The sequence below is a fragment of the Aulonocara sp. 'chitande type north' Nkhata Bay genome, linkage group LG13 (assembly GCF_057382095.1).
Source record: "Aulonocara sp. 'chitande type north' Nkhata Bay isolate Kocher_YH1m ecotype deep benthic linkage group LG13, A_spYH_male_GT1.1, whole genome shotgun sequence".
Taxonomy (NCBI): domain Eukaryota; kingdom Metazoa; phylum Chordata; class Actinopteri; order Cichliformes; family Cichlidae; genus Aulonocara; species Aulonocara sp. 'chitande type north' Nkhata Bay.
The window spans coordinates 27218727-27244822 of NC_141356.1; the positions used below are offsets into that span (position 1 = coordinate 27218727).

General features: G+C 41.4%; 1 protein-coding gene across 5 annotated transcripts in view; it reads right to left on the reverse strand.

The window, feature by feature from the left end:
• LOC147316243 (A-type potassium channel modulatory protein KCNIP2-like) overlaps positions 1-26096 on the reverse strand; it is a 121895-nt gene that overhangs the window by 4128 nt on the left and 91671 nt on the right. For 3 of the 5 annotated variants that reach the window (XM_086259571.1, XM_086259572.1, XM_086259573.1), the window contains exons 2-5: positions 1076-1200; positions 880-949; positions 452-522; positions 134-241 (exon numbers count right to left, since the gene is read on the reverse strand). In XM_086259571.1, coding sequence (XP_086115697.1) covers positions 134-241; positions 452-522; positions 880-949; positions 1076-1200 — 374 coding nt within the window. Of the gene's footprint in view, positions 1-133; positions 242-451; positions 523-879; positions 950-1075; positions 1201-1915; positions 2015-5599; positions 7231-26096 lie in introns of those variants that run through there. The other 2 variants (XM_086259570.1, XM_086259574.1) reach the window with 2 other exon arrangements.

The following is a 26096-nucleotide window of genomic DNA, read 5'->3' on the forward strand; positions in this document are numbered from 1 at the left end:
GGAAAATGTCATTGATAAATATTCTGCCAGAAATCTCTACATACTTGCAAAATATTGATAATGAGTAATCATCAGCAAGTAATTCAAAGGGACCAAGAAATCAACAAATCCAACACAATCACATGTGTGTTACCTCTTTGGTGATGCAGCCATCCTTGTTCAAGTCATAGAGGTTGAATGCCCAGTTTAACCGGTCATTAATGGTCCCTCTCAGGATGATAGACAGGCCAAATACAAAGTCCTGCAACAAAAGCGGGAACGATTTCCTGCATTGTGTTATCTTTACTTAAATGTTGACACAGTAAATAAAGTCAAACCTTTATCACAGCCTAATCTGGGTGTACAAATACATATTTGTGTGCAAACACAAGTGATGACAAATTTCAGAAGAGCACACATCTTCCTTTATTCCTCAAAAGAAGCTGATATGTAAGAATAGAATAGAGCTTACCTCGAAACTAACCGAGCCGTTTTTGTTCGTGTCGAAGGCTTCAAACAGGAAATGTGCATACATACTTGAATCTGCAAAGGTAGAGACTTACTGTAACCCGTGTGCCCTCAAAACATGTCTTTGAACAGCTGCGATTAGCAGCAGTCTAAATATAGAGTAGATATAAAAATAATTTCAAATACAACTGGAGGTGAGTGGTTAACATTTCATCAACCTAAATATTGTGAAATGAAAAATCACTTTGCCTCTCTGCAGTGCATATACCTCAGTCAAGCCGAGTAGACTTAGAGTAAGATAATTATATTTGCTTCACTGTCATGACAAAAAGCTAAATTAACATTAACAACTGTTGTTTTAATTTCATTTTGAAATAAATGAAACTACTGGCACTGTTGGACTTCTTCGTGCTTATTGCTGGGAGAACTCACCTCCCTGAGGGAAGAACTGGGAGTAAATGTTCTTAAAGTTCTCCTCATTTACCACACCACTTGGGCACTCCTGGGAAAAAAAATAAAGAAAATACATTTTAAAAAATGTAAACTCATTAATTCCCATCTTGCACAGGATATGCACACATTCAACTAGAACCCCTGTTTTCTCACTGTCTTCTGTAACCAGACCTACATTTTTGAAGCCCCTGTAGAGGACTTGGAGCTCCTTTTTGGTAAACTTAGTTTGCTCCTGCAGCTTGTCCATGCTTTCAGGGCGATGGCACACAGTGGATAACTCAAAGTCATCTTCCACGCTGTCTGTGAGGGACAGATAAGTTTTAGTTAGCATCTACACCACATTAACCCCCAGTGTAGCCATGACCTGGCCAAGATATCTAGCTGAAGTTATCAAACAGATCTTGAGCTTATCATAAAGTTTAAATCTTTATGATATCTTGTGATATTTTAATAAATTAAACATAAACAAACACTATTTTCCATACATAGCTGTGAGATTACGCTAGAAATTTCCACACATCTTTGCAGCATCTTAAGTATTATCTGAAAAGCTGAAGCACACTACAGACAACGAGTGGCCTGTGAGGAAGTGGAAGAAGAGGTTTATCATTCGTAAAAATGGAAGAGACATTTAAAAAGTTCAAAGTAAAGACACTGCCAGATATTTCTTATTTCATTTGCATTCTAGCTGGAACCTATTAGCTTGCACCTGACTTTGACCTCTGTACTGTAAACATGGTATTTCTGGTATATTACATACCAACACACACACATTCCAGTACCCAAATATATGGCACACGCCTCAAATCACAAAAAGAAAAACAGCTCTGACCCACAATCCACAACACCAGATAGTTGTAGAGTTTTTGGAGTCTGTAAGGGTGTATGTAGATTTATGTGTAGCCTGAATGTTTTGATGTGACTTTATCCACACGAGCGTCTGCGCCAGTCTTCTCAACTGACTAAAGAGGCAAGTAGGAGAAAGCAGAGATGTATAGAGTGAAAGAGCACTTGCTTTGACTGATTGAGGGGGTAGTCGAAGGCTTGCAGCACGGCAGCAGTTTGAGGAATCGCTGCTTTATGGTTTTTTTGCTTTGGCTGGTGGAAGGGTTACCTGAAATCACCAACCATAGCACAAGAGTTAGATACACATACTGTGATATACACACACACACATGCCTATAAAGTCATGCAACGGACAGATTCAACAACAGACGGATTCATGCTGCTGACTTGGCTTAGCAAAGGGAGACCACCAACTTCAAGCTGTAGATAGTACCACCTGCTCTCAGCTCACCCCAATAAACACACAGTTTACCTCATAAGACTGATTTGTATCACGGTGCCATATCCAGTACACTGACTTTAGAAATATTAGTGCCGAGTATACCAATTCAAAACATAAACCAGCATTGTACTCACGTTCAGGTTAAACAACCACTTAATGGTAAATGGCCTGTATTTGTATAGCGCTTTACTTGGTCCTAAGGACCCCAAAGCGCTTTACACTATACACAGTCATCCACCCATTCACACACACATTCACACACTGGTGGTAATTGAAAGCAATTTGCAAGAAGGGTGAACAGAAAAACAAACCCAGCCAGAGCCCATAACATCTACCAGAGATTGTTTTGTGTGTCACGAAATGGATATTAGTAGACGTAAAACACATTGGCACAGATAAACCTGGGTACTTACTGCATAGAAGTCCACATATCCCTTTAAGGAGGACCCCAGCAGTCTGAGGGATGAAGTAGGACATGATGGACTGAAAACCAACACAACCACAGCACCCCCACTGATTTATCTCGCCTTTGTTATGTCTCACCCTGTTATCTCTCTGCTCTGTGGAGCGTCAGGGGCTCTTGCCCTCCTGACAACATGTGGCTCTGGCATCATTTGCAACCAGAACAAGCAGAGCACGCTCTCCAAGCATACCAGATTCTTCTATCGAGCAGTCTCACAGAGGCTCAGCCATAGGCACAAGGGTCTGCTTGTGGGCAAGTGTGTTTTTTTTTGTTGCAAACAGGTTCATCAGCTGACAACAATGCAGACATAACTATCAAATGCTTAACAACCAATGAAATGTGCAAAAATAAGTCAGAAAATGTCCAGTGTAACCCACAAAAGATTAATCATGGAGTAAGTGGAGCCATAAAATGAATGAATAAATTAATGACCTTTATGATATTTTAATATCTTAACTTCCAGAAACCTTCAGAACAGCTATTAAATGGACCTTGAGATGAGTGTTTCATTACCTACTTGTAATTTCTTCATAGAGTATTGTTAGTCTAATTAACATATGAGCGTATCGCTCAGTATAGTTCATCATATTCAACATAAATAGCAACTATAGGTGTCAAAGAAGTGACAACAGTGTGCAATACATCAATTTGAAAGAGAGTAAAGAAGCATACCAACAATGTATGGACACTAGTTACACCTAAATTGTTTTTAGTGCTCCAAAACCAGACATTTTTTGTACCGGTAATTATAACACTGCAATCAACATATTAGTAGGGGAAAAAGGCTAAATCATAACATTTCTATGATTGGAAACTCTCTTGGGTAGCATTCCAGATTACAGTTTGAACTTATCAGCATGTGTTATACTGATATGAAGGCCAAAACAGAGACACAAACAAACGGAAATGAACAGTGATATCTACTGCCTGTGCTCCACATGGAACACTGAGTTTTAAATACTTGTGAGACCCATAAAAAGCCAAATCTGCTGGAGACTGTCAGTGATTAGATGTGCTTGTTTAGAGACACATTTTCCTGGCTCCCTTTTAAAGCCCTCGCTCCATCTTTGTTATTTTGTCTGTATTTTTGTCCTTTTCTGGCGTTAACATTTCTTGTTCTGATGTCTCAGTAAACGTGCTTTAGATGTCATGGATACGATTCTCCTGAAATAGAGATATTTGATCTCAGAGGCAGTAACCTTAATATGCACACATATCTATCTATCTATCTATCTATCTATCTATCTATCTATCTATCTATCTATCTATCTATCTATCTATCTATCTATCTATCTATCTATCTATCTATCTATTATCCTCCATACTAACAGAGTCCTATGTCAAAAACAAGTAGGTTACTCTACTCCTTGAGCTACTGAAGTGACACGTGATCAATTTGTTCTCTAGTCTTTGAAGTTAAAATTGTTTTTTGAGTGGCACTAACAATGAGACCAGAACTTCTTTCATTCTGGCCTGAGTAGGCAGAAAAGTAAAAAAAAACACTGTTCCTTATTGTGCAGCATCACAATGCTCTTACCCAGCATGCCCTGTAGTGATGCAATTAGAGCGCGATAGTTTCCCTCAGGGCACACTGACAGACCATCACAACACTTCAGTAAATAAGAGAACAGCTCTATTTTTAGTAAAATGGTGGCAGCACATTTTTGGCAATATTTAGTAACTTTTGAAGGAACTTCCTAAACTTGAGAAATCTGAGGATTTTCTCAAGGAATGCAGAAAATCACGTGTAAGCCCTGAACCACAGGGAAGACAGCAAGCATTACAGATACACTGTACTGCTTAGTGTATCTGCAAGCCCAACACTGGGACTTTTAGTTATGATCTCTAGGAGTGAAGCCACGCAGAGCTACATTTTAAAAGTGGTTCAGTTAGTTCCCCAAGCACCTTTAGTTTCAAATGAGTCCGGGGACCTTTACCTTTACTTTCCACTTCTCCTTCCTCTTTTTCTTCTAAACTGCAATCAAGCTAGTTAGTAAGGTTGGAGGCAAAAAAAACCCCCCCAAAAACAAAAGAGAGAGAGAGAATGATGCTCAAAATCAGTGCAGCAGAGGAATTTCCCAAAATGCCTCCACTGTTACAGCCTTGCTGTCTGGTAAAAGCTTGACTGTTCCAAACAGCACGGTCCCAGTCTGCCATGCAGCCTTAAAAATGTGTGGCCTCAGGGTGCGCTGGTGGCACTGTGGTTAAGACACATTTCACATAGCTGCAACCTGCTGGTTTAATTCCTTTATTGCATATAATAGCCCTCTGTCTCCCTCCCCCATTCTGTATCTGCTTCACTACTGTACACCATCTAAAAATGTTAAAATGCCCTAACCTGCTCGCCCACAAGAGAAAAAAAAAAGGAAAAGGAAATCAGCACTCTTTAAGCCGAGGCGTAGACACGCCTGAAGACACCACAAGGGTGGCCTTTCTCAGACTTTCTAAAACTCTCCAGAGAACACTGTAAAGCTCTTCATGATGAACAAACTGAGTTTTTCTTTAAATCAAAACAATGAGAATATTTTAAAATGCAGGTCCTCGTCGCATTAATAAATGTCACGTATAGCCTGTGGCTGATTATAATGAACGAGGTACTGAATGGGCTGCAGTTTTAATACTTTTGAACTTATGTGTGACATAGAGAGACACAGATACACCAAGCATACACCAAGCCTCATAAAAAAGATCTCTCTCTCTCACACACGCACATAGACACACACACACTACACAGGGCTGTAAATGGGTGTGACAGACTGAACAGCTAGGCAGTGAAAGAATTAGGCTAAAACTACTTCATGTTAACCTCAAACACAGAAACCCACCATGAATACATATGCAGACGCCTGCCTCTCCAGGTAAGTGTTCTCTTCCAGCTGTCCCCTGACTATATTTATCAATTTAACCCTTTCTGTGCCTCTTTTTTTCTTTTGAATAATTTCTCTTACCTGTCATAGAAATGTCGATGAGCCCCAGAAAGTGCATCAGTTTGAGGGAACTGCAGACCACCAGGAGGATACCCACAGTCTGCAGCCCCTCCACCTCCCACTTGTCTTGGAAGAACAGATGCATCCTTCCCCCTTCCTCTCCCTCTTTTCCTATCACCAAAAATCTTTCTCTTGCCTAGGGGCAACCGTGCCCCCCTCCCTCAGTTTCCAGCCCAGAATGCAATGTCTTTTTCTTCAGCCTCTCAGTCTCCAGCTATATCCCGGCGTTCAGCCATCCTAACTCCGCACAGCTCCCCACCCGCTGTCTTCACTGAAGGTAGATTGTTATTCTCCTCGTTTCTTCTTCGAGAGTGGTAAGTGCGTGGCAGGAGGAATTTCGACTTGCTACTCCACCCCCACCTCCTCTGAGGCTGTCAAAGGTGGTTTAAGTTCCAGGTGAACATCGGACAATGCACTGTGTATGTCCTGGCAGGTTGGTGGCAATTGTTTTCTGACTCTCTCTGGTTTTCTTGCTGCTGACTCAAACTCTCTGTTCTTTCTGCCTGTCCTCCCTCTCTTTCTTGCCTTACCTCCGTCACTCTCCTACTGCTGTGTCCCTCCCCATGTTTAATTGGGTCAGTGATGGAAGTGAAGGGAGGAAAGAGGGGGATGAGAAATTGAGGCGGGGGAAGGATAGAGTAGTACTACTTGTAGGTAAAGAGGGGAAACAGAGAGGGGGAGACATGCGAGAGACAGATGAGAAGAATGAATGGAGAGATGAGAGGGGAAGATAAAGGAGGGGCGAGAAGGAATGGTCAAAGACAAATAACGATAAGAATAGCAAATGCAAAAAAAAAAAAACCCAAAACAAATAATCACTCCAAAAGAGGCAGCTATGGGAAATGGAAGGATAAATTTAGGCAGAGAAGAAGCAGGAAAAGACTTAACATAAGGGAGGGGAAAAACTGCGATGACAGAGTGGCAAAGCATCTGACCCAGCAACGACTGTGGACAAACTCACAGATGTGACAATCTCCCCTGAGTATAAAGTCAACACACAAACACACAGCCTGGAGGTGAAATCTGGCTATCAAATATTGCATTTGAACTCCAGCGCAGCGTGGAACATTTCAGCTGGAATGAGATCTATTGCTGTCACATCTGGCACACTGACATCCAAGCACAGACAGACACACTGAAAAAAACCCAAAAGAACAACACCCTCCCCCTAGAAAATAATGGATTTAATGTACCAGAGTGGATAGGAAACTGATTTAGACACTTAACCTTTCAACAAGGTGCACAAGGCATGAGTGAGTACAACAGGTAATAAAGTTATGAGCCTTCTAAAGCACAGTGTATAATGGATACATGATCAAGGAAATTATATTTCTAAGTGGAATTGAGATATCCCAGCTGAACCGATACTGGATCCAGTCATGACCTTATTACTATAAGTGGATCTGTTATTGGCAAGATGCGGCCAATCCACACTAAAGTCATTTTCTTCGTTTGTCAGTGCAAAAATTGACTGTCTGTAGTGCTAAACCTGAAATTAAGTAACACCTACAACTGATTACTGTGAGTGGTGGTAACAAGAACGATGTACTGAGGCATAAGAATTGCAAAAAGTCCTCCAAATGAAATGACAAAATATGATAATCTTGTTCCACAACAATGCATTTCTACATTTTCTAATAAACAGCTCCTGTCAGCAGGGCAACATTATTATTTGTTTTCTTATTTCAGTAACAAATAACTGACGGGAAAAAAAATGTTTTCTAAACTGCTACATGGTTCAGATGTTAAGAGGAAAAGTGCAATATATATTTAAATACAATAACTACTAACAGATATAGAAGGCTCATGGTCATGGCTAGGGAGGAAGCAATATTAAGTTTTTATAGGAAACGGGATGAGAACAATGGTCTTGTGATACCATGAACCCAATCTCAATGTCCACACTCAAAGACTTGCAGACTTTGAAGTTCGTTACAGCTAAATCTGTGAGGTTTTAGGGCTATCCCACTGTCAAACAGTCAGGTGCACAAGGGCTCTTTGGCAAACATTTTGAGTCCTGTTTGCATACTGCATTTGTGCAGACTGTGCCTTTGCCAAGTTCATTGTGATTTCGCTTTAAACACACTGTTGCAGAAAGAAAGAAGAAAAGCAAAGTTTATGCATAAATCTTTTTTTATTTTTCTTCTTTCTTTTTTTTTACATTTTTGTTTGATGATGAAGTTTGAAAAAACTGATAAATTATTTAAAATAACTTCTTCTTTCCACTCTGCAAGGTAGGAGACAGGAAGATTTCAAATGACAGTTAAAGTACAGAGTTGGTAACTTGCGTTTCTTTGCCAAGGCAGGCAAGTGTTTTGGGAAAGTAATGTCGTCTACTCACTAATCCATTCAGTAGTACAAAAAGGCAACCGAGTTCATGTTCAGTGTCAGAAACTGGGCAATCACTGTCAACTGTTTCCATTATTCTAAAGCAGACATTTAATTTGTGATGTCAAGCAAGGAACAAGCGTTCATTAAAATAAATGTCTTCACAGGTGCTGTTCTATAAATAATCTACATAACGCATTGTATGCTCACTAGATACGTCATTAGGTGCATCTGTTCAACTACTTTAAAATGGAAATATCTGATCAGCCAGTGACATGATAGCAATTCAGCGCATTTAGGCACATAGATATGGTCAAGACGACCTGCTGAAGTTCAAATTGGCCATCGGAGTGAGGAAGATTTAACCGACTTTGAATGTGGCATTGTTATTTGTTCCAGATGGGCTGATCTGAGCTGTGTACTGGGATTTTACCACACAAACACCTCTAGGGTTTACAGCAGGGATGTCACACTCATTTTACACTGAAGGGCACATATAGCCCACTTTGATCTTAAGTGGGGTGGTGATGAGTGAAAATCACCTCTCAGTCTTCACCTACACATTTAATCCCTCAGATATCTTAATATAAGATAAAGAAGGGTAATCTTGACACCACATCTCAGTTTTTCTACATCATAAATGTGTAAATTGAGAGAAAATCAGCAGGAAAAGCTGCAAAACTTCTAAAAAATAAAGTTAAAAAATGTATGCCCGCTTTCATATTTTCCAAAGCCGTCCAGTGGGAGTCGTTGCCAGGCCAATTCTTTCCCACAGGCCTTGTGTTTGAAACGCTGGCTTAGACAGAATTGTCTAAAAAAAAAAAAAAGAGTAGATATCTACAAATACCATGTTGATACCAGAGGTTAGAGGAAAATGACCAGACTGCTTCAAGCTGACAGGAAGGTAAAGTAACTCAAATAACCATTTGTTACAACCAAGGAGAGCAGAAGAGTGAGAGAGAATGCAGAAGAGCATCTCTGAAGACTTAACACACTGAACCTTGAAGTAGATGGGCTACAGCAGCAGAAGACTACACCACGTACTACTATTGTCAGCTAAGAACAAAAAACTGAGACTCATCAAAATTGGACAACAGATGGCTGGAAAAACATCGTCATGTGGTGACTCTTGGTTTCTGCTGTAACATTCAGATGGTTGGATCAAAATTTGGTGTAAACAACAAGAAAGTATAAATCCAGCCTGCCTTGTATTAATGGTACAGGCTGCTGCTGCTGGTGTAATGATGTGAGGGATATCTTCTTGCCACACTTTGGGTGTCTTAGTTGCAACATAATTCCCTACCTGAGTATTGTCGCTGACAACCCTTTATAGCCACAGTGTACCCATCTCCTAATAGGTGCTGCAGCAGTCAAGAATTTCAAATCATCTCAAACTGGTTTCTTGAACAACAGTGAGTTCACTGGACTCACATGACCTCCACAGTCACCAGATCTCCATCCAACAGATCATCTTTGAGATGTGATGAACGGGAGATTCACAACATGGACGTGCAGTTGATAAATCTGCAGCAACTGTGTGATGCTGTCATGTCAATAAGGAACAGAATCTCTGAGGCATGTTTCCAGCACCTTACTGAATCTATGCCATGAAGAATTAGAGCAGTTATGACGACAAATGGGGATCCAGCTCAGTGCTAGTAATGTTTAGGTAATGAAGGGGCTAGTGAGTGTATTAACTTAAATAGAATACGCAACATAACTTTCTAAATACTGTGATATATTCAGGCCAAACTCTCAAATACAGTCAGAGTCAAATCAAGGATAAAAGTGCTACAGCTCAAGGCTGGTCATACCTATCTGTCATTATCTCTTACCTAAAGCATTATTATCCCTGTCATATACCAAGACGTTGCTTCTCTCCTCAATATTTGTTCAAACATGACGGCTCTGTGAGTCCAGGAATATTCTAAGGCACTGACTTTTGATCTTACTGTTGCTTCTAATAATGGTAACAAAGTTTAGCTTGCTTCACTGTTGCACTGTTTGCATCCCCGTACGCACTGATTTGGTGACTTGTAAGTCAAAATATGTCTAGACATCCAGGTAACTGTAAAATCAGAGTGGGCTAAATTTGGTTGAGAAGTGAGGTTTTTTGTAGACATCTGAAATGAATGCAGCACATCCTTTGTTTCAACGGCTTTTCACATTATATGTTTTCATGTAGTGCAGAAAAAAAAAAGATTATGCCTTTATAATAAAAGTTATGCAGAACTCAAACAGGAATTTGCATTTACTAAGCCAGGCAAAAGATAGAGGACTCAAATGCAGGAAACCAGCAGATAATTTTAAAACTGAGAGCTTTTGATATGAAGAAATGCTAATTTGATTATTGCTGCTGAAAAACTGGGAAAAAATCTAATTAAAGAGCAGAAGTAAAACCAACTGGGTTGAGTGATTGATGAGTGATTTCAAAAGAAAATAAAACGTAAGCAAACAGAACCACCTAACAGCAACGGCAACAAACAAGTAAGACTTCTCTGTGAATCATTTTTAGTTTTAAACTTTTAAAGTACATTTAAATGACAAATTCACACTTTACATGACAATGCCAGGAGACACTGCAATTGTTTCTTGTCAATGACAGCCCTTAGCGACCAATTACCAACTGACGCTGCCATCTCTCGAGCCAGGCCATTACTGCGGCTTAAAACAGAATGGCTTTCACAACTTATCTAACAAGCTGCAACTACAATGGCTGGAAATGAAGCAAACTGTTAATTTTAATGAATTTTCACTTTCAGTTTGACACTGCCTCCACTCTAGCTGTAAATTTGGGAAGAGATTTCATCTCCCAAAACCATTTTCTTGGGTCCAACATAGACACCTGAATCACAGCTCTTTTTTCAGTTGATACTCATCCTCTGTAATTACAAAAATCTGGTTTTAAGAAAGGCTCAGAGCAAGAAAAAAAAATTTAAAATTAGACTACTTTTTCCATCTTCTTCGTATTACTCCTCCTTGGGTCCTTGTATTGCCTATTCATTAATCCTCCCACAACGCTCGGTGGCCCGATCATTTTTCAACTGAGAAGCTGTTTCATGTCACCGTAGAAGATGAATCAGTTACTTTGGTGAAGTGAAGGGGGTTAAATGGGCTGGACCCGGGGAAATGCTTGTACTGATTTTGAAAATCATTTTACTAAGCTTTCAGGAGGCTTTAAGGTTTGAATGTGTCTCAGATGGCCAATGACTGAAAGCAATGATTGACAGTTCACTTGCCTGCTGCTATTCCCTGGCCCCTAAACGCATCATGTCAGTGATACTCCCACCACCATCGCCAATACTCATGTATCGATGCTCCAGGAGTTATGCTTTGAGAATGTCTGGATGCAAATTTGACTAGAATTTGATATCTGTCCATGTCACAGAGTAGCTAGAGGAGCCAATATTATCTTTGATGGGGTTATTTTATTTATATTAAATATATTCAGGATGAGGTGGAAAGTTGGATTTATACACTGAACAAAAATATAAACGCAACACTTTTGTTTTTGCTCCCATTCCCCATGGGATGGACGTAGAGACCTAAAATTCATTCCAGATACACAATATAACCATCCCTCCCAAACAGTGGTCACAAATCAGTCCAAATGTGTGGTAGTGGGCACATCTGCTATATTGAGATAATCCATCCCACCTCACAGGTGTGCCACATCAGGATGCTGATCTGACATCATGAGTAGTGCACAGGTGTACCTCAGACTGCCCACAACAAAAGGCCACCCTGGAATGTGCAGTTTTGTCTCACAGCAAAATGCCACAGATGCCACAAGCAACGAGGGAGCGTGCAATTGGCATGCTGACAGCAGGAATGTCAACCAGATCTGTCGCCCGTGCATTGAATGTTCATTTCTCAACCATAAGCCGTCTCCACAGGCGTTTCAGAGAATATGGCAGCACATCCAACCGGCCTCACAACCGCAGACCTCGTGTAACCACACCAGCCCAGGACCTCCACATCCAGCAGGTTCACCTCCAAGATCGTCTGAGACCAGCCACCCAGACAGCTGCTGGAACAATTGGTTTGCACAACCAAACAATTTCTGCACAAACTGTCAGAAACCGTCTCAGGGACACTCAACTGCATGTCCGTCGTCCTCATCGGGGTCTTGACCTGACTCCAGCTCGTCGCCGTAACAGACTTGTGTGGGCAAATGCTCACATTCGATGGCGTCTGGCACGTTGGAGAGGTGTGCGCTTCACGGATGAATCATGGTTCACATTGTTCAGGGCAGATGGCAGCTGAGAATGTCCCAGTTCTTGCATGGCCAGCATACTCACCGGACATGTCACCCATTGAGCATGTTCGGGATGTGCTTGACCGGCGTATACGACAGCGTGTACCAGTTCCCACGAATATCCAACAACCTCGCACAGCCATTGAAGTGGAGTGGACCAACATTCCACACGCCACAATTGACAATCTGATAGACTCCATGCGACGATGTGTTGCACTGCATGAGGCAAATGGTGGTCACACCAGATACTGACCGGTTCTGGGTCCCCAGACCCCCAATAGCGCAAAAAACTGCACATTCCAGGGTGGCCTTTTGTTGTGGGCAGTCTGAGGTACACCTGTGCACTACTCATGATGTCAGATCAGCATCCTGATGTGGCACACCTGTGAGGTGGGATGGATTATCTCAATATAGCAGATGTGCCCACTACCACACATTTGGACTGATTTGTGACCACTGTTTGGGAGGGATGGTTATATTGTGTATCTGGAATGAATTTTAGGTCTCTATGTCCATCCCATGGAGAATGGGAGCAAAAACAATAGTGTTGCGTTTATATTTTTGTTCAGTGTATATACTTACAACATACTAATCTCCAAATCAGTCACACTGTGAAGCTTCTCTGTATTTAAAAGTTTGGTAAACAACAAAATCCTGATTAAGCTCCTCATACAATAATTGTCACTTCATTTTTAATCAGCTGAGGTCTTTGCAGTGGGTGTCCAACAGAGTGTTTCTGTTTGCTTGGAATCTGACAGTCTGTGTGATATAATTAGCAGGGTAGTGGTTATCTGAGATAGTGCTCCTTTTTTTATCCCCATCTTAACCATCCATCCCATCTGAAGGTGTTTAAAGGGCAGTTTGAGAAATCACAGATGAAAGGGTTTTGGGGTTTGTTTGTTTTTTTGCCTAAATTGTTTATGTGTCATACAAATGAGAAGGTGGCAGCTCTAATGCATCCCGAGGGATATAATGACAAACATTTACTTGGGAGAATTTTAATCTACAATAAATGGTGACACCCTCACACATGCGTGCACACGTAGACTATAATAAAATGTTGGGTTAATCAGTCTTACTTGATTAGCCTCTGTGAGGCATAGTTTGCCCGAGGCCAGACACACCAAGTAATTGAAATACCTCCATATTTAGACGTCTACCTGGGCAATTATTCCTCTCAAAACTGATTAAAATGTCTAAGAGAGTGCAAGGGGGGGGGGTGTAATATGTGTGTGCGAAAGCGTGCAGCGAAGGAGACACAGAGGAGGTCATTGACAAATGGTGCTCAAAATTGGCTAGTGTGTTTCCAATTAGATAAGTGAAATAAGAGATCCATTTGCATAGATCATTAGCTTTTGAGGATATTTTTAATACGGCGATGGGGGACAAAAACAGTTTCTACTGAAGCCGTGTCCTTTCAGTATAAACTACAGAGACCAGCTAATGAACAGTTTTCTTTAGAAAGTGCACACAACCCGGTGACACTGACGGATCAAAAATGTTGTCTGTTTGGAGGAAATGAGATGTACTAATTTATGTTTTTGGGAGACATCGGCAGCATCCGAATGCTAAGTTTGGGAGTCTCTCTCTTTTACTCGTGTGACATTTAATGATAGGGACTAAAGTTAGGATCAACCAGAAAAGCTAGATCTGTTACAGTTTATATTTAACAAATACATGATGAAAGTGCCAAAAACTACTGGAAGGATATCATTAGTCTTAGTTGTTAAATGATCGTGTGTAGGTTAAAAAAAATGTAGCTGATCTGTTTACAGCTCATTAAATCAAATGTGTTTAAGGTCTTTAAGGCACAAAATTGACCATTTTAAATTTTGACAAACTTTAGATTGAAGCGATTAAGCAGCACACCTGTAGAGGGCAGTGCAAGGTAAGACATGCAACTAGCAAAACAGCAGTCAACAATGCTGTTCAACTCTTGGCATGCTCTTTCCTTGTTACTGTCCTTGATTTAATTCAGCTGCAGGGAGCAGTTTGAGAGAAATGAAAGATCACAAGCTATTAATGATTTCCAATGCCATCTCTCTCTCTCACAAGCGCGCATTCCCTGCAAGATCCGCGGTTGATATTATGGCATTGTCTAAGATCAAAGCAGCAGCAGACCAAACAGCATTAAAGTTGTACTTTGAACCTTCTGACACGCAGCTTTCATGCCTTTTTCTAATGCATCCTGTGTTTGTGAGTGGTGTAAAGCAGTCAATCTAAATTGGGTTTGCATCGCTGACAACAATCCTCTAAACCTATTTCTATCAAGTCATGAAACCTCTGCTCTGCCTTTTCCTGCCAGGAGCCAAATCAGGAAAACATCCTGTGGGTCGATACAACAGAAAAAAAAGGGGAAAAAAAACGTTATCAGCTAAGAGAGTTGGAATCTCAGCACTCCGAAGGTTTGGTTTCAGCTATGGAAAGATTTGTTTCTAAAACAACCACTAAAACAACTCTTAAGTTTAAATTAGTGCCACAGCAACTATATTACGGAGCAAACCAACTACTTTCTCAGCCAAACAACACATTACTATGCTGGAACACAAGACAGTGAAACATGTACTTTGAGGACAGCTCAGCCAGCGTGCAGCAACTTACAGGAAAGTTATCCCAAATGCTTACTGGTATCCTGCCATGAATAAAGATCAAATTGGCAGTTAAATCAATGGCAGAACGACAGCAGCCTGTAGCCTTATTCTGTTGTTGTAGGACAGGGTAAACAATAGTCACTGTCTGTCCAACACAAATGTTTTATACTCGTGAATCCTGCTGCCAGGTTTCTGTGGCCTTGTTAATACTGTAATGTAAGAATCATGAGAATCAGAGAAATTTTTAAAAAGATAAGAATAAATAGAGAGCTGCACCATCAGGCAGCGCTTTCAGTCTTTACTCCAATTTACATTCAGCCCATTGGGGTCAAAACCAAGCAAGACACAGTAATAAAACTACAGATGTGTGGCTGAGACCTGAATTATTCACGACCATTTGCCCTGATGGTTACCTCTTATATTCTAATACATGAAAGGAAAGTGCAGCTTTACCACAAGTAATGTCTGCGGCCTAATTAAGTAGTTTTAGGAGTAATTGTTCTTACCATAACCACAGCTTACTGTCTTCTATCCCAGCATAACCATTGCCATCTCAGAAAACTATGTCTTATATTTTAACAGCGCCTGTGTTCGCCTGCTATATGGGTTCTTATACCAAAGAGCAGGGATGTCAAATTCCTTTTAAGGTGGGCCACATACAGTCTATCTTGATCTTGAGTGGGCCAGACTGTGGAAAATTCCATTTCCCATTCAGTTCCAGGTGCATTTGCAGTTTTTGTGAGTTCTTATTTTATTTATTTATTTTAGTGTGGACACATTGGAAAGAAAACTGAAATTTCTAGAGTAAATGGTTAAAAAAGGGAACTTTTCTATAATTAAATTGTTTAGCTCTCACTTCATTAGTTTGGTGAGTATGAATGGCCATGGGGGAGGTCTTTATCCCTAGTGCAAGCTTTAAAATGTATGAAAATACAGTTAAAAGTAAAGATTTTATAGCCACCATAAGATTTTTCAAAGATGTCCACTGGGCTGGATTGGAGTCTTTGCTGGAACATTTCTGCCCCCCAGGCCTTATGTTTGACATCCTTGCCATAAAGCAAGATACAGTCTATTCAGCTGCTGCTTATCAGCTGGCTCAAGGTAGCTCTAAAGAGGATCATCATTTTGTATTTTGATTCAAAACAAAAACCAGGTTTAGTCTGTCTGACAGATCTGCTACAGCTGGGTGGGTGAATATTTCATCAAATATTGCTTGTTTCTTTTGTGCCTGATAAACTGCTGAAGCAACTCAGAAAAATCTAATTCATCTTGAAAACAGCACAGCCGAACATTAACGGGTTAAGCTGCTTGGCGTAAAATGGTCTTCAAATATGAAGCTAAGCCGCGCTAATGCAAATCTTTCAAATTACAAAAAAATGACAGATTTTTTTTCAAGGTTAGGTTTGTGTGTGTGTGTGTGTGTGTGTGTGTGTGTGTGTGTATTCATTAGTTTGTTCTCAATGTTATCATCTTTCTCCAGACGTGTGTCAGAGGAAGAGCAATGGAACGTCTACAACTTCTGTTCTTTTATTCACAGAGCACCTGCCATACAAATACAGTCTCTCATTTACACACACACACACACACACACACACACACGCACGCACGCACGCACGCACGCACACACACACACACAACTGCCATAATGAAATCAGGGGATGGGGAGCCAGAGAACGAAGACAGACATTGACAAAAGCAGAGAGGAGGAAGAAAAAATGAAGAAAAAAAGAGAGATGGAGTGAGGGAAGGATGCAGAGGAACAGAGAGAGTTGCGTATTAAATATCCCCTGTCTGATCCTCCCGTGTCCCAGGCTCTCATCGTCTTCCTGGCTAGCCATCAGAGGGGCAGAGACAGAAAGAGGCTCAGGCAAGGTCAACAAGGACAGTCTCCTTGATCCTCATTGCACTTTTATTGCAGTTTATAAAGTTTGCCACAATCGGAATGATCCTTGTCCAAACCATTGATAAAGTGTCTTAACTGCTATCGTTTTTTCAATTTCTCCAAAAGAGCCCAATGAAAAGTCTTTCAACAATTCACTGCTGCAAAATGTATGACTTTCGGATAACATTTTTAAATGTGCTTTTGGTATGATATAATATAGGGATGGTTTTAGCGTTCACAGACCCTTATACTGGGTGTGAAGCAACACAACTTACTCTTAATGGACTGAATGGACTGCAAACACACACACAAACCCCCATCTGCCCTCATTGTAATTGCCCTTGTGTTGATAGGTAAGCTAATAGACAATGCGCCTGTGTGTGTGTGTGTGTGTGTGTGTGTGTGTGTGTGTGTGTGTGTGTGCGTGTGTGTGTGTGTGCGCGCGCATGTGCATGCATATGTGCTTGTGCTTAGACATAGATAGGTCTTCTGCTGACCGCTAAGCTTTTTACCTGCTCTTATCCATCTCCTTCATGTTGTCATCATACTTCCTTTCCATCAAATAGACACACACCAACCACACACTGGCCAAATATCCTCTTAAGCATGAAAAAGATGATTTGCTGAGCCTCACTGTAGACAGGAAGAGGATGTTGTTCTATAATGGACCTAAGATATAGTGCTTACCAGAGAAAAATATGCACATACAAATATCTGGCCATTCAGAGTTAGAAACCTGCCCCTCTGTTGGTCTTCCATGGTCTCTTGTGTTCTGGGGGCCTCTGGATGTCTGGAGTTTTGATCTCCTCCATACCCGCTTCACACCCTGGAGGACGGGGCTGTGGCCCCCCCACACTCCCTAGCAGATCATTACATGGAGAAACCTTTGGAATGCAAGCATGCTGATCCACACAGGTATGCACACATGGGTATTCACAGACGCGGACTAAAGCTTTCTTGGCTGCTGCCTCAAAGCACACTGTGCGCTGTCTATCTTGCGTGCTGCACAATATCGTTTATTACTTAGTAAATACTGATATCTATGACTAGCTAGTTTATTGTGATGGTGCTTTGTTTTCTCTATTATTATGTTGCTCTTTGTTGTTTGCTGTCTCCTCTGTTTGTTTTTTTTTGTTTGTTTGTTTTTTTTTTCTCCATACAGGTGACCCAGGAGTTCTTTTTTTTCTCTCTCTCTTCCCCCCCCTTCTCACCGTCTCTTCTCTCCTTTGGTTTTCTTTCTTTCTCTCCCCCTCTCTCTCTCATTCATTCCCCCTGTCCTATTTATTAAAAAAAAAAAAAAAAAAAAAATGACAAAGGATGAACTGAAGCTCTGCCATCATGTAATGTCGCATACTGCTGTTTCTGATGTCATTTAGAAAAGAAAAAAAAAAAAAAAAAAAAAAGAAACCTATAGATTGTTATATAGATTATCCATTATTATATAGTTTATAATACATTTAGTGAATGTATATGTTTTATTGTTATCACATCCATCTTCTTTTGAGAGAAGTGTACTAGAAAATACAGTATTTACACAATTTTTTAAAATCTTTTATGTCTTATTTAAATGATTAGACCTGTTAGTGATGGTAATATTGCACTGAAATGTATGTAATTGAGCAATAAGAAGCAGGAAACTGGGTGACATAATGTGGAAATCAATGCCTATTAAACAAAACCAATTAGTAAGTGCATAGTAACATACTGGTAACAATATAATATCCTGCTTAAAAATTTTTTTATTAGTACATTAGTACAAAGGCATATAAACTTTCATATGGTCAGGATATTGAAGTATAAAATCTTTTTGTTTTTTCCAGTTGTAGGTCTTATGATGAGAGCAGAGCAGTTTACTCTTCTATCTATCTGGTAGTGACAGTGAAGTACCATCCACATTTAACAAATACAGATATGTTTGTCTGGTCTGAGGTTTTCAGCTGTAGAAATATTACTATAAAATCGAGGAAAAACGTATAGTTTTGCATTTTGCAGCCCTGGTTGCTTGTTATTACAAATACATTATCACGTATTTCTATATAACTATAACATTACTCAAAGTTTGCTTTATTATATTATTACATGGAATTCACATGGTATTTCTTATAAACTACCAAACATGTAGTATCAGGTAATAAGCCACTGTATTTACATGGTTATCTTCAATGAAAGAATGCTACAGACAGAAGGTGGGATTAATTCCAGCAATATAATATCCAATACTGTTATATGTAACCTCATTTTAATGAGGTCACAACTGCTTTAAAGTCAGGTTATAAAATGTTAATGCACAGACGTAACAGTTATTTGGGTAGCAGTTTGCAATAGTGATAGCAGGATATATTACTGTACTCTTACTAAATTTGTTTCCACATTATTTTCTATGTAACCCAGTCACACAGATTTAGGTGTAATATTACTCAGTTATAAGTATTGCTGACACAAGATATTATTTGGTTATTGTTTCATATTACTTTGGTGTTTAATTGGTAATAACTTTCTACATTATTTCCCTATAATAACATTCCACCTGATTGCTCAATTATTAACAATAATAACAATAAAAGTGCAAACATACTGCCACTATTACTTCTATTACTGCTACCACTAAAGATACTATTTTATTATTCTTATTAATAATAATAATAATAATAATAATAATAATAATAATAATAATAATAATATGTCTACAATCCTGAATAGGATAAGCAAAAGAAAATGGATAGATGGAAATACTACTACTACTACTACTACTACTACTACTAAGAAGAAGAAGAAGAAGAAGAAGAAGAAGAAGAAGAATATAAGCTGTTGGATACTGCCCTCTATAAAGAAGCAGCCATGGTTGTGAGGAAATTTATATTCCCTTACAAATTATTTCTTTACATGTAAAACACTGAATTTTTTTATTCAGGCTATGCTTTGTAACAGTTATGGTCAGTTGCACAGAGCAGGTGAATACCTGGATGATGACGAGTTTTAAAAGATTTTAAGCGACGCAGCTAACGGAGCAACTGCAAAATTTAAAGTCTATTCTAAGTCTTCTGTCCAAATTGAAGCTCTGCTGTGATATTTCCCCTTGGATCGACCACAGGACTCTGAACCAAACAGTCCTCATATTCTTACTCAATTGTGCGCACCTCACCTCAAAAATCATCACATATTCACTGAACCATAGCGAAACTAAAAAGTAGAAATGGCAATCTCCAGGTTGGTTTGACATACAGTGGGGCAAAAAAGTATTTAGTCAGCCACCGATTGTGCAAGTTCCCCCACTTAAAATGATGACAGAGGTCAGTAATTTGCACCAGAGGTACACTTCAACTGTGAGAGACAGAATGTGAAAAAAAAATCCATGAATCCACATGGTAGGATTTGTAAAGAATTTATCCGTAAATCAGGGTGGAAAATAAGTATTTGGTCAATAACAAAAATACAACTCAATACTTTGTAACATAACCTTTGTTGGCAATAACAGAGGTCAAACGTTTACTATAGGTCTTTACCAGGTTTGCACACACAGTAGCTGGTATTTTGGCCCATTCCTCCATGCAGATCTTCTCGAGAGCAGTGATGTTTTGGGGCTGTCGCCGAGCAACACGGACTTTCAACTCCCGCCACAGATTTTCTATGGGGTTGAGGTCTGGAGACTGGCTAGGCCACTCCAGGACTTTCAAATGCTTCTTACGGAGCCACTCCTTTGTTGCCCGGGCAGTGTGTTTTGGATCATTGTCGTGTTGGAAGACCCAGCCTCGTTTCATCTTCAAAGTTCTCACTGATGGAAGGAGGTTTTGGCTCAAAATCTCACGATACATGGCCCCATTCATTCTGTCCTTAACACGGATCAGTCGTCCTGTCCCCTTGGCAGAAAAACAGCCCCATAGCATGATGTTTCCACCCCCATGCTTCACAGTAGGTATGGTGTTCTTGGGATGCAACTCAGTATTCTTCTTCCTCCAAACACAACGAGTTGAGTTTATACCAAAAAGTTCTACTTTGGTTTGGAGCTGGGGGGCGCTACTGCACTGGGCCCCGGTCTGATGGGCCTGGGCCCCCCTTCCCTGGCGGGTCGCGGAGGGTGGGAGTGCCTACTGGGGTCAGCGGGGGAGCTGGCCCCAGGGAGGGGTTACCTGCCCCTCCCTTCCTTCCCTCCCCATCTCCAGCTGCCTCCCTCTTCCCGCTCCTCCACAACCACCCACACATGCAGGGCCTTGGAGTGGGGGTATGTCACCAGGGTGCAGAGGAGGCTACCCCCCCCCCTGTCCCCTTCTGGCTGCCTCTGCCTCAATTTTATCCCACAACTTAGACATTCACATTATTCACACTCTCATTACACATACATATAGGATCTTGGGGGTGGGCACAATCACGGAGTCCAAATCACCATCAGGGTGTATACCTCACCCCTGACTCGTTGCCCACCTCTCAATTTTAAATACACTTAGTCATTGAGGGCTAGCAGGAGGGACTATGCGCTTACCTGCTGCTCCTTGGCAGGTAGCTCCATGCCCTCCTGGGTTTTAATTGCACCTTAGAACACATATGCATCAACACTACAATGAGCGGGTGGAGGGAGGTTTGGAGTCTTCTCCCACCCCCATTCTCTGCGGCCTGCTGGAGCGGGAGGGCTAGTAGGAGGAGTTGGCCGTCCGACTGCGGTCTGGGGTGTGGGGCCTCCCTGCTGCTGCGGAGTCGGGGTGGTCTGCCTCTCCCCACCGCAGGGAAAAGGGTAACACCACCTGGGTCTGGGTGGAATTCCCCCCTCCAGGGGCAAGGGTACCTAGACCCGGTTTGTAGAGTACGCTTGGGGAGTGTGATTGTGTGTACAGCGTCTCTTTATGTCTGTCTCCACGTTGGTTGAGTGTGGAGTGAGTGCATATGAGAGCATGAGGGTGGGAATGGATGTTTGTGTCTGTGTGTGCCTGTATGTCTGTGTCTATATGTCAGGTTGGGTATCAGACGCCACCTCTCTGGGGACACCTCAGGCCCTCCAAGGTTTGGAGGCCTATCTCCACCCACCACCACTTCCCCTGCCGGTGGCGGACTCCCTCAGGTGTCGGTGTGTTGGTGGTTCTTTGTGTCTGGGGGTGGGCGTCCGGGTACACACCGGCTCACTCCTTGGCGGCCGCTTGTCGGGGCCTGGGGCCTGGGGCTCGCTCGGGCCCCTTTGGAGGTGGGGTGCCCCCGGCCTCTCGGCCTAGGGCTCGGTCACTCAGGCGCAGCTGGGGGCCGGCGGAGCTCACGGGCGCATCACTGCAACTCCCCCTGACTTCTGCTCCGCGGCTGCTGAGTGAACCCTCATCTGGGTCTCTCCTCAGCTCTTACTGGGACAGTGGCGCGGCTGCCCCTCTGTTGGTCTTCCATGGTCTCTTGTGTTCTGGGGGCCTCTGGATGTCTAGAGTTTTGATCTCCTCCATACCCGCTTCACACCCTGGAGGACGGGGCTGTGGCCCCCCCACACTCCCTAGCAGATCATTACATGGAGAAACCTTTGGAATGCAAGCATGCTGATCCACACAGGTATGCACACATGGGTATTCACAGACACGGACTAAAGCTTTCTTGGCTGCTGCCTCAAAGCACACTGTGCGCTGTCTATCTTGCGTGCTGCACAATATCGTTTATTATTTAGTAAATATTGATATCTATGACTAGCTAGTTTATTGTGATGGTGCTTTGTTTTCTCTATTATTATGTTACTCTTTGTTGTTTGCTGTCTCCTCTGTTTGTTTTTTTTGTTTGTTTTTTTTTTTTTTTTTTTTTTTCTCCATACAGGTGACCCAGGAGTTCTTTTTTTTTTTCTCTCTCTCTTCCCCCCCCTTCTCACCGTCTCTTCTCCTCTTTGGTTTTCTTTCTTTCTCTCCCCCCCTCTCTCTCATTCATTCCCCCTGTCCTATTTATTAAAAAAAAAAAAAAAAAAAAAAAAAAGACAAAGGATGAACTGAAGCTCTGCCATCACGTAATGTCGCATACTGCTGTTTCTGATGTCATTTAAAATAAAAAAAACAAGAAAAAAAAAAAAAAAAAAAAAAAAAAGTTCTACTTTGGTTTCATCTGACCACATGACATTCTCCCAATCCTCTGCTGTATCATCCATGTGCTCTCTGGCAAACTTCAGACGGGCCTGGACATGCACTGGCTTCAGCAGCGGAACACGTCTGGCACTGCGGGATTTGATTCCCTGCCGTTGTAGTGTGTTACTGATGGTGACCTTTGTTACTTTGGTCCCAGCTCTCTGCAGGTCATTCACCAGGTCCCCCCGTGTGGTTCTGGGATCTTTGCTCACCGTTCTCATGATCATTTTGACCCCACGGGATGAGATCTTGCGTGGAGCCCCAGATCGAGGGAGATTATCAGTGGTCTTGTATGTCTTCCATTTTCTGATGATTGCTCCCACAGTTGATTTTTTCACACCAAGCTGCTTGCCTATTGTAGATTCACTCTTCCCAGTCTGGTGCAGGTCTACAATACTTTTCCTGGTGTCCTTCGAAAGCTCTTTGGTCTTGGCCATGGCGGAGTTTGGAGTCTGACTGTTTGAGGCTGTGGACAGGTGTCTTTTATACAGATGATGAGTTCAAACAGGTGCCATTCATACAGGTAACGAGTGGGGGACAGAAAAGCTTCTTACAGAAGACGTTACAGGTCTGTGAGAGCCAGAGATTTTCCTTGTTTGAGGTGACCAAATACTTATTTTCCACCCTGATTTACGAATAAATTCTTTACAAATCCTACCATGTGAATTCATGGATTTTTTTTTCACATTCTGTCTCTCACAGTTGAAGTGTACCTCTGGTGCAAATTACTGACCTCTGTCATCATTTTAAGTGGGGGAACTTGCACAATCGGTGGCTGACTAAATACTTTTTTGCCCCACTGTATGGGCCACATCCTAATGTTAAATCTGGTATAAATTGATATGAGACATTAAAGTATCAAAGACCTTGCAGAAGTGATGAAGCAGCACTTCAATATGTCCCTGACACCAGCTAACTCATCCAACCCGGTGCCAGGCAAATTTATTTGAAAATCAAAGGCTAAACGAGGCTGTGGAGCATATGGCAAGATGCCACACTTTTCATTCATGAAGTGAGTGAATACATTACAGCACAAACAGTAGGCCTTAGCTTGATTTTAGGATATTAGTCACTGATATTCTCAGAGAAGTAAATCAGCAAAAGAAATAGGCAGAGTAAATACATGTATGTTTATCACAGGTAAATACTTACACAGAGATTTCTTTTGTTTCTTGAATAAGTTAAAGTCAACACATTCTACTCAAAGAAAAGGGTGAAGATGGAGGAAACTGCAGTGTTGATAAAAACTCTTCTCAGGCATGCTGCCATCCAGCACAGACCAGCACATCCCTTCTATTTCCACCTCATAAACTTCCAAAGAACACACTCCAGCCATTAGCTTTAAATCTATCAGAACCTTGTAAACCTCCCGACCAGAGTGCACTTCACGCATGCTGCATGCATCCTCGATAACAAAAGAGTTTCCTCTCCTTTTCTCCACAAAAGTATGTGCATTTACTTTGTATATATGCGTTTAATCACCAATGGGTCAGTAGCACAGCTCATTAAAGTAATGAGAATCACACAGTCTCCTTATTTTACTGGTCTCGCTCTGTCTCACCAGAAGATGACTCAGTATGGGTACAGGAAAATGAGTCTGGCAAGAGGGAGCAGAGAAAGAATGAATATTTTATTTCTTTTCTTCTTTCTTAGAAAATATCAGTTTTGGAAAATGGAGAAATAAATTTTACCTATCATTTCATAATCTCGTTTTTCTCAATCCCCACTGGTAGCTTAGTAAGGGGGTAATCCTAAGGGAGACAGGTACTAATGAGTTTAAATGGAATGGATACTTGATCAGTGGACACAGTGCATGCTGTGTAATGTAACTGTACTGGAAGTTGCATTTGGCATGAACATACATAGCACGCATACTCTGAGACTGAAGCTGGTATATCACACGCTCATATATGGTTTGGACCTAAACTCTTTGGTGATTCTGCAGATAGTCTGAGTGATGCATTCATTCTGCCATCTGGACTAAGTTCCTCCATTAAAAAAATTCATTAGCTAAAGTACTCACAAGGGAGTTGGCACACACGCACACACATATTTATTAAGGCGGCTACTTTCCATAAACCATGGTCAAAATATGCAGAAGACTGATGTCCTAAGTATAATGGAAGAATAAATGGGATCTCCACTGTGTCTCTGTGTGTGTCTGTCTGTGTGCATGCTTGGTATGTAGAGTGCTGTGTGTAGATGAGAGGTTTCCAAGAGGAACTTTATTGAGATGACAGAGCTGCTGGCACACCTTGACTACTGGGTGCAGTCCAGCTGGTGCATCAGGGATGAAGAGTGTCTCCTCCAGTGTAACATCCAGAATAATACACCAGAACTTTTAATCTGTGAAGGTTTTAATATTGAAAGCACTCAAAAGTGGAGTAGAGGTGCTTTGGTACTAATGCTGAGAAGAAAATCTTGCTAGAGTGCTAAAGTTACTTGAACTGAACAGAGCACTGTGGGCAATGTGCAAAGAAAAAAACAAGCAAGCAAACAAGTAAACAAAACAGATAATAGGGATGCGAATCCCATCTGTCCTCTTGTCACCAACAGATGAAAGATAAGGAAGCGTGAACAACGTAAAGTAGGAACTGGATGGGGGGGGACAAAACACAGGTCACCCTGATAAGACAGGCCAAACAGGGCCTTGGTGTGTGGTGACAGCTCCTGGAGGTGAGCCAGAGCAGAAATGGACCTTTTTTTCTTCACTAATAGGCAGGTGCTTTTGTATTTTGTGTTGTAAATGTATCTTTCAGTAAATATTACATTTTGTTAAACTGTTAAACCCCTTTAGTACAGCTTTGGTACAAATGATTCAACGATCAGAAAAGCACCAAAATTTATTTACTAAAAGACGGATCTGATTCAGGTTTGACTTTCTCAAATAAACCCAACAAGAAAGCGCACTGACTTGAAAATGTTCAAAGAAAATGTTCCATATCTCCCTTCTTTACCCAACTATACATTTAGGTTTTAAGCTAATGAGAGTACAAACAGTACGGCTGACATTCCCTCAGTGAGACAAGTGCCTCTACACTGCACTCAGACCCACTCTTTCCATAGTGATATCGATTAAAAGGTAAAAGCACACACCCCTGGGGCAGAGAGAGGCCACACACACGCACGGCTAAAGTTACTCTGTATGTGTGTATGTGTGTGTGTGTTTGGGAAATGAGAGAGTGTGTTGCATGGCCCACTGTTGCACTGGTAACCCAAACCCTTGGAAAAGATTGCAGCTCATTCAGAACCAGAAGGAATGCGTGGTGCAGATAAAACTGTTCATGCGCTCACTTGTACAAACAAGTATCATTTAATATCAGAGAAC